Source organism: Gossypium arboreum, chromosome 8 (genome assembly GCF_025698485.1).
Source record: "Gossypium arboreum isolate Shixiya-1 chromosome 8, ASM2569848v2, whole genome shotgun sequence".
NCBI classification, from domain to species: domain Eukaryota; kingdom Viridiplantae; phylum Streptophyta; class Magnoliopsida; order Malvales; family Malvaceae; genus Gossypium; species Gossypium arboreum.
The window spans coordinates 32,423,513-32,439,182 of NC_069077.1; the positions used below are offsets into that span (position 1 = coordinate 32,423,513).

The following is a 15,670-nucleotide window of genomic DNA, read 5'->3' on the forward strand; positions in this document are numbered from 1 at the left end:
CTTCACCACTTGGACCTTGAATTAGGGGACTTAGCAGGTTTAAAACTCATTGGATCGTAAGGTAAATCACCGAGAGTGTGCACTTTGCATCATCTTTGTGAAACATGAAAATGATCCCTTTAACTTCCTACTACTGTTTTTGATCCTTGAAAAGTAACAAGGCCGTCCACCTCTTTGATTTTTCTAAAAAAAAAAAAAAAAAAAAAAAACCATATCTTTTAAGGTTAAAATTTCTATCAATTAAGTATTTTGACTGTATTTTTTATTTTACTTATTTCCATTACTTGTCACATTAGTATTGTTTCACCTTGTGAAAATTGATATTTTCCTTCTCACGTTGTGAAAATTGGTATTTTCCTTTTAAAATTCTTAAATATCATTACAAAATTATAAAAATTTATAAAATTTCATAAAAGATTAAAAAACATTGCAATTATTAAAAATTATAAAAATATAAAAAGTGAAAAAATTATAAATATTATTTTAAAAATAAAAATTATAAAATTATATAAGATTACAAAAAATTATAAAAATATTTTCAATTTTATGTAGTGCTTTTGTCATTTGCCGTCAATCCATTTGCATCTTAAAACACTCAATCTTTCATTGTCCATCACTTTTTTATTTTAGAGAAGCCTTTTTATATATATAATCCTTTCACAATCATCATTTTATGATCAATATCAACAAAAAACATCAATATCACAAAAGAAAATAGTGAAAACAAAGCTGAAAAATGTTGGCATTATCATTGCTTGCCGTAACACCGTCATTGATGATGGTGTTGTATTGTTAAAATTAACGATAGCTAGTGCGAAAAAGGGAAAATTTTGGGTTTTATAATTTTTCTTAAAATTTTAATTTGTTTTATTATTTTTTAATTTTAAATAATTCTAATAATTTTTATAGTTTTTATTTTTAATATTTTTCTTTCTTTTGTATTTTTATAATGATTTGTCATTTTTATTAATGTTTATAATTTTCTATATATTTTAAATAAATTTTTACAATGTTTTATGAATTTTTATTATTTTATTATAATTTCTTTAAAAAATACCAGTTTCCAACATATGACAAAATATTGATGTAACAAGTAACAAAAATACTTAAAAAATAATAAAAGAAAGACAATGGTTATACTTTAACAACCGTTTTGCTAAAAAAAAAAAAAACAATGAGCCATTAGAAAGTTTAATTGATGAGAATTTTAATGTTAAAGAAGTCAATTAGAAGAATTTGTGGTTAATTGAAATTTAAAAAAGGAAAATGAAGCAAGTTGTGATATGTTATCCCAATTTCATTTGTTTTTGTTGAGTGAAATGAGTTCTTGGAAGTTGAACTTTCATATCCTATTCAATTTTTGTAACACTCCTTATTCGTGTCCGATGTCGGGATAGGGTATGAGACATTACTGGATTTAAACTCAAACAAACATTTAAAACCGAGACATAAATTTCCAATCAAATTTAAAACCTTTCACATGCATTCATACACGTGCATATCATCCCTTATACAAGCCCACGAGGCCCAAAACATACATTAGGAGTGATTCAGAACTAAACCGAGAACTTTAGAAATTTTTGGAAAACTTAGAAAATTTTTCATGCAAAAGGGGTTACACGCCTATGTGGCTTGGGACACGCCCGTATGGGTAGGCACGCCCATGCCCTTAGCCCGTGTAACTCTCATAAACAATTTTGGGTCACACGGCTAAGTCACATGCTAGTGTTTCGGGGCCGTGTCCTTCACACAGCTGAGACACACGTCTGTGTCTCTGCCTGTGTGGCCAAGAAAATGGCTATTTATCAAGCCATTTGCCACCCTCATTTGCACACTCACATACACACTTTCAATGACACTTAACATGACACAACTAAGCTACCAACGCAACTATAATCAAGGCTTAAACATATCAAAACAATTATTTACTGTTCATAACAAAACTGTCCACTTGAGTCATAGTCACTAAATTATTTATATCTTGAGCTACAGAATTCTAAATTAAGATCCGCTTGATTTTTCCGAAACTAGACTCAAATATCTTCCTGCCATAAAATTTTTAGAATTTATGGTTTATCCAATAAGTACAGTTAATTCTTCAAATTCATCCCTGTTCTGCTGCTTGACAGTTTTGACCTTTCTTCACTAAAAATTAATTATCTCTTAGTACGGGATCTGGATGATATTCCAGTTTATTTCACTTGAAAATAGACTTATTAAGAATTTAAAAATATAAATTTTGACCCCCAAGTATTTTTATACAATTTTTAATGATTTTTCAAATTCAGAACAAGGGAACCCGAAATCATTCTGACCTTGTCTTGCAAAAATTCAAATATCTCATAAAATGAAATTCTTTTGCTTTCTTCTATGTAAAACTAGACTCAATAGGCTTTAATTTCATATTTTATTGAACCTATAATTTGATTTCCATAATTTTTGGTGATTTTTCAAAGTTATACTTCTGCTGCTGTCCAAAACTGTTTTAATGCTAATTTTACTCTTTCATGATTTCTTTGTATTAACTTTCATTTAGACATACAAAACACCAAAGCATATCCATAACTAGCCATTCGAATAGCTAGTCATTATCAAATATTTACATGCCATTCATTGGCCAATTTAACCTATACATCAACAATAAAGACTTAAACATATCATTTCCTTACCTTCATATACATGTGTTAAATATGACTCTTATTTTCAGTTAAATTTGAGAAATAATATTTCAGTTAAACTCTGTTTACTTGTTTCAATCAAACACTGATTTGTTTAGATTATTTTATTATTATTCGGCTTATGAATTTAGCCTATAAATAGGCTCTTTTACAACCTTAGAATATACACCCATTAGAGATTAGAACTCATAACACATTCAGAGAATTTTGTGTTTACGTTTTGAGGGTTCTTTATTTTTGGGTTTTCGGGATTTAGTTTTTATCTCCATCTTTTGTACTCTTTGTTCTTTTGCCATTATAGTAAAATTATCTTTACCCGTGGTTTTTTATCCTCTTTGGAGGAGTTTTTCCACGTTAAATTTATGTGTTCAATTTCTCAATTATTTCGCTATTTTTCTTGTTCGTTGCTTAATCAGGTCGATCCCTAACGAGTGGTATCAGAGCTAGTTCAATTTTCATAGATCAGCCCGTTCAGAGATGGCAACAACAAGGTTTGAAATTGAGAAGTTCGATGGTGAGACAAATTTCAATCTGTGGCAAGTTCGGATGATGACAATTCTAGTTCAATCAGGCTTGAAAAAGGTTGTTACCGGGAAAAAGCCTGAGAATCTAAATAAAACAGAATGGGAAGAGCTTGATGAAAAGGCTTTGTCTGCAATCCAGTTGTGCCTCGCGAATACGGTATTGTAGGAGGTATTGATGGAGAAAACCTTATCTGCCTTGTGAAAAAAGTTAGAAACTCTTTATGCGACTAAGTCTCTGGCTAACCGTTTAGTGCTGAAACAACATCTATTTACGTTTCGCATGAACGAATGTGAGGTTCTTAGAGATCACATTAGTTAATTCATTACTCTTTTAAATGATTTAAAGAATGCTGAGGTTCACATTGACGATGAAGATTAGGCTATGCTATTATTGTGCTCGTTACCCCTTTTATACAAGTCTTTTAGGGAGACCCTGATTTATGGCAGAGACAAACTCTTGTTCGAAGATGTGAAGGGTCATTTGTTGAGTAGAGAAAAACTTGACAATGAGTTTGGTTTGAACAGCAAGATAGATAGGCAACCTTCTGTTTTGGTAGCATCAAAGAAACGAGATAGAATGTGTCGCTATTGTAAAATGTTAGTTCACGTCAAAGCAGATTGTTATAAACTGCAAAATAAAAGAGCTGCTGAGAGTAACGAGGAAGATGTAGCTGGTGCTAATTTGGCCGATGAAAACGGTGATGATTTCTTATTAGTGTCAACAAGTGATAACTCCAAGCTCACGTCCGAGTGGATCCTAGATTCGGGATGTTCTTTCCACATGTGTCCCAATAGAGAATGGTTCTCCACATACAGTTCGGTTGAAGGTGGAGTTGTGTGCATGGGAAACGACTCATCTAGTAAGGTAATTGGTATTGGTACTGTTAAAATTCAGATGCATGATGGGACGATTAGGACACTCTCAGATGTCAGGTATGTACCTGATTTACAAAAGAATCTCATCTCCTTGAGTATTTTAGACTTGAAAGGATGCAGAATCAACATCGAGTCGAGCGGCATTAAAGTATCTCGTGGAGCTCTCATTTTGTTAAAAGGTAAAAGAACTGGCAGTCTTTATATTCTGGAAGGTTCTACAGTGACCGGTGAAATCGGACGTCCCTCGTCTGTTACAGAGTTGAAGTCAACTTGTTTGGAACGGAGGCAACTTGGTCATAGGAGGGAAAAAGGTATGACCGTTTCGTTGAAGAGAGGTTCTCTTTTGGATGCAGGTTTTGAAAAGTTAGGGCCTTGTGTTCGTGAAAATCGGACCCGGGTTAGTTTTGATTTGGCAGTGTACAAGTCGAAGGCTAGAAGTCTTCCAGTTTCTAAGCACAAATTCAACTCAGTTAATTCCTTGCATAGTTCAAGATAGGCTCGTGGCAGGCTTTGGCAAAGATGGCGTTGTGGAAATATGAGTCAAGGTGGAGATTTGTTAAATATGACTCTTATTTTCAGTCAAATTTGAGAAATAATATTTTAGTTAAACTCTGTTTACTTGTTTCAATCAAACACTGATTAGTTTAGATTATTTTATTATTATTTGACTTATGAATTTAGCCTATAAATAGGCTCTTTTACAACCGTAGAATATACACCCCTTAGAGATTAGAACTCATAACACATTTTGAGAATTTTGTGTTTATGTTTTGAGGGTTCTTTGTTTTCGGGATTTAGTTTTTATCTCCATCTTTTGTACTCTTCGTTCTTTTTCCATTATAGTAAAATTATCTTTGCCCGTGGTTTTTTATCCTCTTTGGAGGAGTTTTTCCACGTTAAATTTGTGTGTTCAATTTTTCAATTATTCTGCTATTTTTCTTATTCGTTGCTTTATCGGGTCGATCCCTAACAACATGCTCATAACATCATACTTTATTAAGTCCACACATACCCAATCACCTTCAACATAACAATTTCCCACATGTATCATTTAGTCTAATTTCATTAACATACCATTATAAACCACATCACACAATGACATTGACATAGGCATATGAGTAATTAATATGTTTGCAACTCATTAGCCAATTAAGCCAATTTATGTGGCTACATATCAAATCAAATCCTTAATCATTACAAGCCAATACATTTGGCCATATCATAATGACACATACACAAAATGACTAAGTTCCTATACATGCCATAGACTTAAGGGTTTGCATTCATTTACCCAACATGATAGCTTGATAGTGTGATAGCATCTCCGGCGATCTCCAACTCGAGCTAGCATACAACCCTATAAGATATGGGAAAGGAAGGGGAGTAAGCTATATAGCTTAGTAAGTTCATATGTAAATAATAAGCAACTTATGCCATAAATTTATCATTTCAATAATATGACCATAATTCAACATGTCTTGGCATTAGCCTGGCAACTGGAATCTTTCCCATTATAATATGTTACACCAATTAACAAATCATTTCAAATTTCATGGTAAACATGCACATCAATTATATATATATACAAACTTTCAAACATATAACTTATCTTCTTTCAATTTTCTAAGCTCTTAACTTCTCATACTAACATAGCCATCTTTAATGAATAATCATGCCAGTCTTTTCTTTTTACTCATATCCGATGAATCATTTTCAAGTGAAATACAACACACTACATTTCAATTTAATTTGGCCTAAAAGCCCGAGTCATAAACATCAACAATTCTTACCACACATATATACACGTATACCATTATTCATAAGGTTAACACAATAACATTGTCACAATGCTCATGAACTCACCATTCATGAATTCCACACTCAATTGAATTTTTGTACATACATATACAATTTCGTAACTTAATCATATCCTTTCACATCTAACATAATCTTTGTATTACCTGTTGAACACTTGGAATACTAATCGGATACACAGAAAGTCTTTGACGGCTTTTTTTTATAAAAATAACCCAAAAAATTTAATTAATTATCAAAATGACCCATTTTTTTAATTAAATATGAAAATGACCTGAAATCTACAGTAAAAGTTGGTGGAGCCAAATGATTTGGCGCCACTAATATGTCACGTCAGCTTTCATGAAAAAAAATAATTTACAGGTGGAGTCATGTAGAATGGCGTCACCTGTATAAATATCAGAGAAATACTACAATTTCTGAAAATATGGGGGACTTTAAAAAAAATTTACTATTTTTTGGCGGAGCCAATTAATTTGGCGCCTCCAGATTTGCCTGACAGTCACCCTGTTACTTTTTAATTTTTTTTTTAACTTTTTTTATATTGTTTCTTTTACTTTTTTTTTGTTAAGTTTTATATTTTTCCTTATTTATTTATTTTATTTATTTTAATTTTAAAAACTTGAAATGCATATTTGAAATGTTTTATAATATATTTTTTAAAATTTTAAATATATATTTTGAAATTATTTTTAAAATTTTAAATATTATTTTTAAATTATTTTTAAATTTAAATTATTTTCTTAAATTTAAATTATTTTTTAAAATTTAAATATTATTTTTAAATTGTTTTATAATATTAATTCTAAATTGCTCCACCAAATAAAATATTAATTCTTAAAATTTAAATTTAATTTAAAAAAGTTTGAATATCTTTAAAATTAATTTTAAAATTAATAATTTATAAAATTATATTTAAAATTTAAAAATATTTAAAATATATATTTAAAATATTATAAAATAAATAATAAATTTGAAAGGTCATATCTTTAAAAATAATATATTTTAAATAATTTAAAAATCATAATTTAAAATATTATAAAAGAAATTAAAAATATTTAATATTTAAAAATACATTTAAAATATTATAAAACTAATAATAGATTTGAAAGGTCATATCTTTAAAATATTTAAATGTTTTATATTATTAAAAATATATTTAAAATTTAAAATTGATATTTAAAGTTTAAAAATAACATTTAAAATTTAGAAAAATAATTTCAGAAATATATATTTAAAATTTTTAAAAATATATATTATAAAACATTTCAAATATACATTTCAATTTAAAAATTATATATTATACAACATTTCAAATATACATTTCAAATTTTTTAAAATTAATAATAAATAAAATAAGTAAATAAAATAAATAAAGATAAAAGACAAAACTTAAAAATAGTAAAAAAAGAAGAAGAAACAATATGACAAGAGTAGAAAAAGTAAAAAAAAAAAAAGTAAAAAAAGTAACAGAGTGACTGTCAGGCGAATCTGGTGGCGCCAAATTAATTGGCTGCACCAAAAAATGATAATTTTTTTTAAAGTCCCCCATATTTTCAAAAATTAAAGTATTTCTCTGGTATTTATACAGGTGGCGCCATTCTACATGGCTCCACCAAAAAATTAAATTTTTTTCATGGAAGATGACGTGGCATGTTGGTGGTGCCAAATCATTTGGCTCCACCAACTTTTACTATAGATTTCAGGTAATTTTTGTGTTTAATTAAAAAATAGGTCATTTTGATAATTAATTAAATTTTTTGGGTTATTTTTATAAAAAAGTCGTCTTTACACACAAATGTCACATATGTAGCCAAAGCTACCTTTATTTCATATCACATAAATGCTCGCTCTTGAGCTAATCACGGGCCTGCTCACACAAGTTGACGGTCAAGACGTAACTATACGGGCTGCTCACGCAAGCTGTTAGGTATCCGCAACACATGCCGGACTACCTAGCCACTGGTAGGACGTACATGAACAGCACCCGAATCACATAATTATATATATCACATGGGGTCCTAGTGACATGTCACTCGTATCCTATTCTATTCCTAAGGTTCAACCGAGATTTTGTCGCTTATCACATCGTTGTCGAACTTGTCCATAATGTTATTCATATAATTCATAAAATATTAAATTATACAAATAAGAATGCAATAATAAAAAATAACGTTTATATTTACATACAAACTTACCTCGAATGCAACAATGGAGAAAAGGACCTAATCATCTAATACTTTGTCTTCCCTCCGGTTCTAGGCTCGAATCTCGTTTTTATTGATCTATAACATCACATTTAGCTTATTGAATCATTAAGCTACTCAATACAGCCCAAAATCTCATTTTATAAAAATTTACATTTTTTCCCCTAAACTTTGTCATATTTACACTTTTGCCCCTAGGCTCGTAAAATAATTTTCATTCAATTTATTTAAAATACAAGCCTAGTCAAATTATTTTTATAACAATAAAAACCCACAATTTCCATTAAAACACACTTTTACTACATATTTTTATAACTTTTACAAATTAGTCATTTTAGGCATTTTCACCGAAAATAACTTAGCAAAAGTCGTTTAACCAACAACTAACATGCAATTTCTACCATCAAACATCAAAATACACAAATATTCAACATGGGAAAAAGTTTAAACTTTGACATCTCTTCAAATTAGTGGTAGAAATAGGCAGATCTTGTTACGAGGATTTCAAAAACGTAAAAATCATTAAAAACGGGGCTAGAACGGACTTACTATGGAGCTTGGAAAGCTTGAAAAAACCCCTAGCCATGGTGGTCTTCAAAATTTCGGCCAAGGGGTTGAAGATGAGCAAAATTTGACTTTTATTTTGTTTATTTAATCATTTAATTACTAAATGACCAAAATGCCCCTAACTTAAAAATATTCTATTTCACCTATTGCATGTCCATTTTTGTCCAAAAAATTAAATAATGGTCTAATTACCATTTAAGGACCCCCAATTTAAAATTTCATAACAATTGGAAACCTTTAGCTTCTAGACCTCAAGTTTTGCACTTTTTACAATTTAGTCCTTTTGACTAAATTGAGCGCCCAAACGTCAAAATTTTCAAACAAAATTTTCACAAAACAATTCCATAAAATTTTAGACCATAAAAATATAATAAAATAATTTTTATATGTCGAATTTGTGGTCCCGAAACCACTGTTCCGACTAGGCCAAAAATTGGGTTGTTACAATTTTTGGTTTCATTACATATTCTGTTCAGAAATTGTTGAGTTCCACAATATTAAAAAAATTAGGATATTTTATGTTTTGGATTAGAAAGATTTAAATATGACATTAGAAGCTGTTAAAATACTGGAAAAATTAATTAATTTTATTCATCACCTAATGTACTGTACTTATACTCAATAATTAACTAACTTCCTAACAACAAATTTAATTAGTTACATGCTAACTAACTAGATAACTGATCCTTTTAACACTCCCCCTCGGTTAAAATGTTTGCTTGTTGATCTTTAGTTGAAACATGAAATGCCTGCACAACACCTTTTTGTATTTTTCACACACAAAATGACAATCGATCTCGATGTGTTTCGTTCTTTCATGAAACATTGGGTTAGCAGCAACTTGCAACGCCACTTGACTATCATAAAACATGCTGCAGGAATCTCGTGTTTGATTCTAAGCTCTTCAATCAACCCTTTAAGCCATACCAACTCAGTAACAGTGGAAGCCATGCACCTATACTCGACTTCTGTTGAAGAACGTGCCACTGTATTTTGCTTCTTCGATTTCCAGCAAATCAGAGAATCACCTAACTTGATATAATATCCAGTAACAGACCTGCGTGTCATGAGACAGCTTGCCCAGTCTGAATCACAGTATGCATTCAACATTGGATTTGAACTAGCTGATAAGAAAATTCCTTGTCTTGGATACTGTCAAACATATCTAACAATCCGTAAGGCTGCCTCATAATGAACCTCTTTATGAGCTTGCATGAATTGACTTAGATGTTGAACTGCAAAAGTAATGTCCATATGCGTATGAGTCAAGTAAAGCGATCTGCCTATCAACCTCTGATAAATTGTAACATCTTCTAACATCTCGTCCACTGTATTCCCATGAACCTCTTTATCATAGTCTGCTGTAGTATACTTTACATTCTGCTCAAGTAGTGTTGAAGCACAACGTGCTCCCTCTAGACCCAAATCAGCTATCAACTCGAGCGCATATTTCCTTTGATATAACACAATGCCTTTCTTGGAACGAACCACTTCAATGCCAAGGAAATACTTAAGATGCCCAAGGTCCTCTATCTTGAAGTTGAGGTGTAAAATGCCGTTGAGTTCTTCAACCATTTTTCCATCATTCCCAGTAATTAGAAGATCATCAACATATATGAGCAGTAATACTATTTTGTCTCCTTTAACTTTGGTAAACAACGAATAATCATGTAGACTCTGAATATATCCATTATAAACAAGAGCTTCAGTCAGCTTTAATTCCATTGACAAGAAGCTTGCTTCAAATGATATAATGATTTAAACAGCCTACAAACCCGAGATTTAGACTCCCCCTAGTTGCGAAAACCCTCAGGCATGGACATATATGCTTCTTCATGCAAATCACCCCGAAGAAAAGCGTTGAAGATGTCCACTTGAAATAATGACCAGCTAACATGGTTGCCAAAGAAATAACAATACGCACAGCAACCTACTTTTCCATAGGAGAAAAAGTTTCATGAAATTCAATCCCTTCACACTGATTATAAACCTTAGTAACCAAGCGTGCCTTAAACCTTTCAACTGAGCCATCTGAATTATACTTCACCTTATACACCTATTTGCAGCCAATTGGTTTTTTACCAGGGGTAAATCAACCACCTCCCACGTGCCATTTTCCTCAAGATCTTGTATTTCCTGCTGCATGGCTTCAATCCATCTCTTGTCACTAATTTCCATCTGATAGGTGTGGGGTTCAGCAATAGAAGACAAGAAGATGGTAAACAAATGAGAATGAGAGGGTAAATGAGCATAAGAAATAGAGTCAGATATAGGATATGTACTTGTAAGCAAAGTAGTAGATGAAGAAGGATTGGTGGAACAAAAAAAGTCTGATAACCAAGAAGGAGGTTTAGAGACTCTCGAAGACCTACGCAAAGGTGGTTGACTAGAAGGAGCAGTGGGTGACATAGTAGGAAAGAGACCAATAGGCGAATGATCTGCAAAAAGATCAGAGGATGACTCAGCCAGTGACCTAAGTGATGCACCACTAGCATCAGGAAAAGGAAAAGAAACACTCTATGGTGTAAAAGGTTCCTGAAGTTTTTTATGCATAGGAATGAAAAAGATATGAAGAAAATCATAATCAAGCTCGTGTGAAGATGAAGAAACAGGAAATAAAGGAGAATTTGTATAAAGTGACTAAAAAGGAAATAAATTCTCATGAAATATAACATCACAACTAACAAAGAAAGTCTTGGAATGAATGTTAAAAAGCAAGTAACCTTTTTGAACAGTTGAATACCCCATGAAAACTGATGGAATAGCTTTAGATGTGAATTTATCATGATTGTTAAGCACTATTGCAAAGCAAAGACAGCCGAAAACTCGAAGGTGAGACAAATCTGGAACCCTATTATGAAGCATTTCAAAGGGTGACTTCCAATCTAAAACGGAGGTAGGTAACAAGTTAATCAAATTGCAGGCTGTCAAGACACATTCACCCCAAAATTTTATGGGTACATGGGACTGAAATTTAAGTGCAAGGGCTACATTGAGAAAATGTTTGTGTTTACGTTCTGCTACCCCATTTTGTTGCGGGGTATGCACACATGAGCTTTGATGGACAATTCCTTGTGAAGAAAAAAATTCTTTCCCTGCATGATTAAAAAACTCCAAACCATTGTCGCTCTTAATGGTTTTAATGGAAGTAGAACGATGATTTTGAACATAGGCAACAAACTGTTGTAAAATAACTATGGCATCACTTTTAAGACGAAGAAGATATACCCATGTTATTCTAGTGAAGTCATCTACTAGTGTGAGAAAATATCTATGCCTACTATGTGTTGATACACAATATGCACCCTATAAATCAATGTGTATAAGAGAGAAAGGTTGTTCTTCTCGTCTATGACTAATAAGAAAAGGTAAACGTGACTGCTTTGCAAGAGGCATACACTACAGTGCTTAACATGATCACCATTAATGAGATTAGAATCAAATTGAGACATTTTATTCGTAGTACTTAAGGAAGAATGGCCAATTCGAGCATGCCATAAAACACCAGAATTGGATATATGTGGTAATGAACTAGATGAAACACACGAATTCAAATTAGAATTGAAAACAATGATTGAATAGACTGATTTTGAGTTGATGACAAAGTTGGTGAATGAAATGTGTATAGACTTACTTTGACTCTACCAATCCCCTTCATCTTTCCACTAAAAAGGTCCTGTATAAGACAAAAATGTGGATAAAAAAGAACACAACAGTTTGGTTCTTTGGTGAGTTGAGAAACAAACAAGAGATTAAAATGAAAATCTGGTACATGTAAAACTTTGGATAGGGTATGCATGGGAGTCAGTGAATAAGTTTCAACATGAACAATTTTGGCTGTTTTACCATTTGGCAGTTGAACAAAAGATGGTGAATCACATTCAGCAGGTGAATGCATTAAATGTCATGTGATTGGTAGCTCCTGTGTCAAGAATCCAATCCAGTGATGAGGGACCAAAACTAGTACCTGTCATATGAGCTAATGTCTGCACCCCAGATCCTTTTCCCAATAGCTCCAGAATCTGTTGATACTGCTCAGGCGTAAACACAGGTATCTGAGAATAGCTCGAATTCACACTACCAGCAGAAATAGAATCCGAACTTATATCTGTGATAACTACAGTATTGGCAGAAGTTCCCTTCTTGTTTGTAAACTTAAAATCCGTAGGATAGCCAATCAACTTATAACATGTTTCTTTCTTATGACCTTTGATATGGCAATAATCACAAGTCCCATTAAAATGTTTTTTAGATTGCACTGGTTGGTTAGATGCAGCAGAATATAATGTAGTAGATTCAGAAATCAACAAGATTTTTTCAGCATTATGACGCTGCCTTTCCTCTTGAATAAGCAAAGAATATGCTTGGTTAACTGATGGCATGGATTTCATAAGCAAAATCTAGCTACAACTGTCGAATAAGACTCATTTAATCCCATAAGAAACTGGAATAACCTCAGTTGCTTCAAATTTTCAATATTCTTTTTCATAGATTCACAGTTGCAAATAGCAAGGGAAGCAATAGCATCATATTCATCCTACAATAATCGAAGTATCCTGTGATAAACCGAAATAGATGAGTACCTTGAACGTGCGTAACAATCTCTCGATACAAGAAATAAATTCGAGATGCATCCACCTTATCAAAATGCTCATTCAAATCAGACCACACAAGGGCTGTACTGGATGCAAAAACTATCCCAGCAGAAAGCTCTTGGCTGACAGAATTCAAGATCCAAGATAACACCAAAGCATTGCAACATTCCCATTGTGGCTGTAAAGCCATTATAGTATCTTCTAACAAATAAGAATCATCAATAAAACTAACTTTTTCTTAGCAAGCAAGGCTATACGCATTGACCTACTCCAGATATTATAATCTTCAACTCCAGTGAGTTTATGCGAAACCAATAAAGTCCCTGGAGTATCAGAGGGACGTAGATACAGTAGATTAGAAGGATCAATTTGCATTGCGCTCGGACTCACCATGTTGCATTGAAGAAAACAAAACCAGAAACTGATAAGAAGAAAAAAGACTCACAGAACCAAATGAAGCAGCCAGAAACGATGATCGAAGCTGTCAATCAGAGGAAATAACTGGCGCTCTGATACCATGTTAAAATACTGGAAAGATTAATCAATTTTATTCATCACCTAATGTACTATACTTATACTCAATAATTAACTAACTTCCTAACAATAAAACTATTTAGTTACATGCTAACTAACCAGCTAACTAATCCTTTTAACAAAAACCATATGACAAATTAGGACATTTTAAAAGGATTGAAAAGTTTAGTTTGCTTCCTCAAATAAACTTGAACTAATTATCAAATAATGGCAGCAGTTCCACTCTTTTTATTTATCATTAGAAAGGAATAATATGATATACATCACATTCCATTTTGAATGATTCCTATTACTTGCCAAAGGTGCAAAATTAAACTACAATGGAAAAATTAAACTACAATCAATATAGGTTTAGACCAAACTTAAAATATCTCATCTATTTGATTGGTTAAGTAGACACTCTTCCATAACTCAATCATACTTTCTTCTATATACATACAATTTCATGCATAAATTACGGTTCTTTTAATCATTTAATAAGGAATGTGGGATAGGTTCACTTAGTCGACAAACTTGCAATGATAGCTTAATCTTTAAAAATTCCATCAATAATTGTTTTATCAGCTACATCAAAGGTCTAACAGTGACTAAAAATATCTAAGATTTTACTCTTTGCAACATCGAACTCATTCTTAACTTTACATTCTTCATCATTTAAAGGAAAAAAAAAGAAGAAAAAAAACCATTGTATTTAGATGGAGATTGCCTATCTATTCATTACAGCCTAGTGGGGTTATTTTCCACTCAAACAGATGCTGCTGCAACTTGGTTCTCAGCCCATGCAACATTCTACGGTGGGAGTGATGCTTCTAGTACAATGGGTAAGTTTTTAACCCTTTTCTATTTTCTTTTAAAATTATACTGGTCTCAAGGCATATATAAACTTCAATATAAAGAGCTCTTGGTCTTGAACTAAGGATGATTATTAATGCTATGTGGGTTTTTTTAGGTAGAGCTTGTGTCTATGGTAATCTTTATACAGATGGTTATGGAACAAAAACAGCTGAACTCAGTACAGCTTTGTTTAACGATGGCAAGTCATGCGGAGGGTGCTATCAGATAGTTTGTGATGCTAAAAAAAGCACCTCAATGGTGTCTCAAGAGTAGATACATTACCATCACTGCTACCAACTTCTGTCCTCCCAATTATGCACTCCCAAGTGACAATGGTGGTTGGTGTAATCCTCCCCGTCCGCATTTCGACATCTCTCAACCTGCATTCGAGACCATTGCCAAATACAAGGCCGGAATTGTACCAATCCTCTACAGGAAGTATGTTCAAAAGTTCATTTTTCTATTAAAAAACTTTGAATTTTAAGCATAGTCTCTCAATAATTTGTTTTGTGCTTGGCAAGGTTAAATGCGAGAGAAGTGGAGGCCTTAGATTCACCATCAACGGAAGAAACTATTTTGAGCTAGTGTTGATATCAAATGTAGGGGGTGCTGAGGAGATTTTCAAGGTGTGGATAAAGGGTTCTAAAACAAATAAATAGGAAACCATGTCCAGAGACTGGGGAGCCAACTGGCAGAGCTTAAGCTATCTCAATGGTCAGAGCTTATCCTTTAGGGTTCAAGTCAGTAATGGAAGGATTCGAACAGCTCTGAATGTGGTGCCTGCCAATTGGCAATTTGGCCAGTCTTTCAAAAGAAACATCCAGTTTTAGACTTTCCTTAATTAGTACCTACCTCTCTTATGTATTTTTCTTTGATATACAACTATTTGTTTTCTTCTTTACTTTGGGTAGATAAAAGTCGCCGCTTAGATTGTGGCTTAGCCTAGTGGATTACAAAATATTATATGTATATGCCATCTATTGAAAACTCTATGTATTGCAATGTTACTATAGGCCTTGTATTGTTACAAGTAACAGTTT

The 15,670-nt window shown here is 32.3% G+C and overlaps 1 protein-coding gene and 1 pseudogene across 1 annotated transcript; one reads left to right on the top strand and one right to left on the bottom strand.

Annotated features, from left to right (window-relative positions):
* Positions 1-13,054: 13,054 nt before the first annotated feature.
* LOC108468239 (uncharacterized) lies at positions 13,055-13,655 on the bottom strand. Its single transcript, XM_017769132.1, has 3 exons — positions 13,495-13,655; positions 13,306-13,384; positions 13,055-13,204 (listed from the first exon to the last, which is right to left on the bottom strand). The coding sequence occupies exons 1-3, from the start codon at positions 13,653-13,655 to the stop codon at positions 13,055-13,057; spliced, it is 390 nt and encodes a 129-aa protein (XP_017624621.1).
* A 624-nt stretch (positions 13,656-14,279) lies between these two features.
* On the top strand, positions 14,280-15,460 carry LOC108468240 (putative expansin-A17; annotated as a pseudogene).
* The last annotated feature ends 210 nt before the right edge of the window (positions 15,461-15,670 follow it).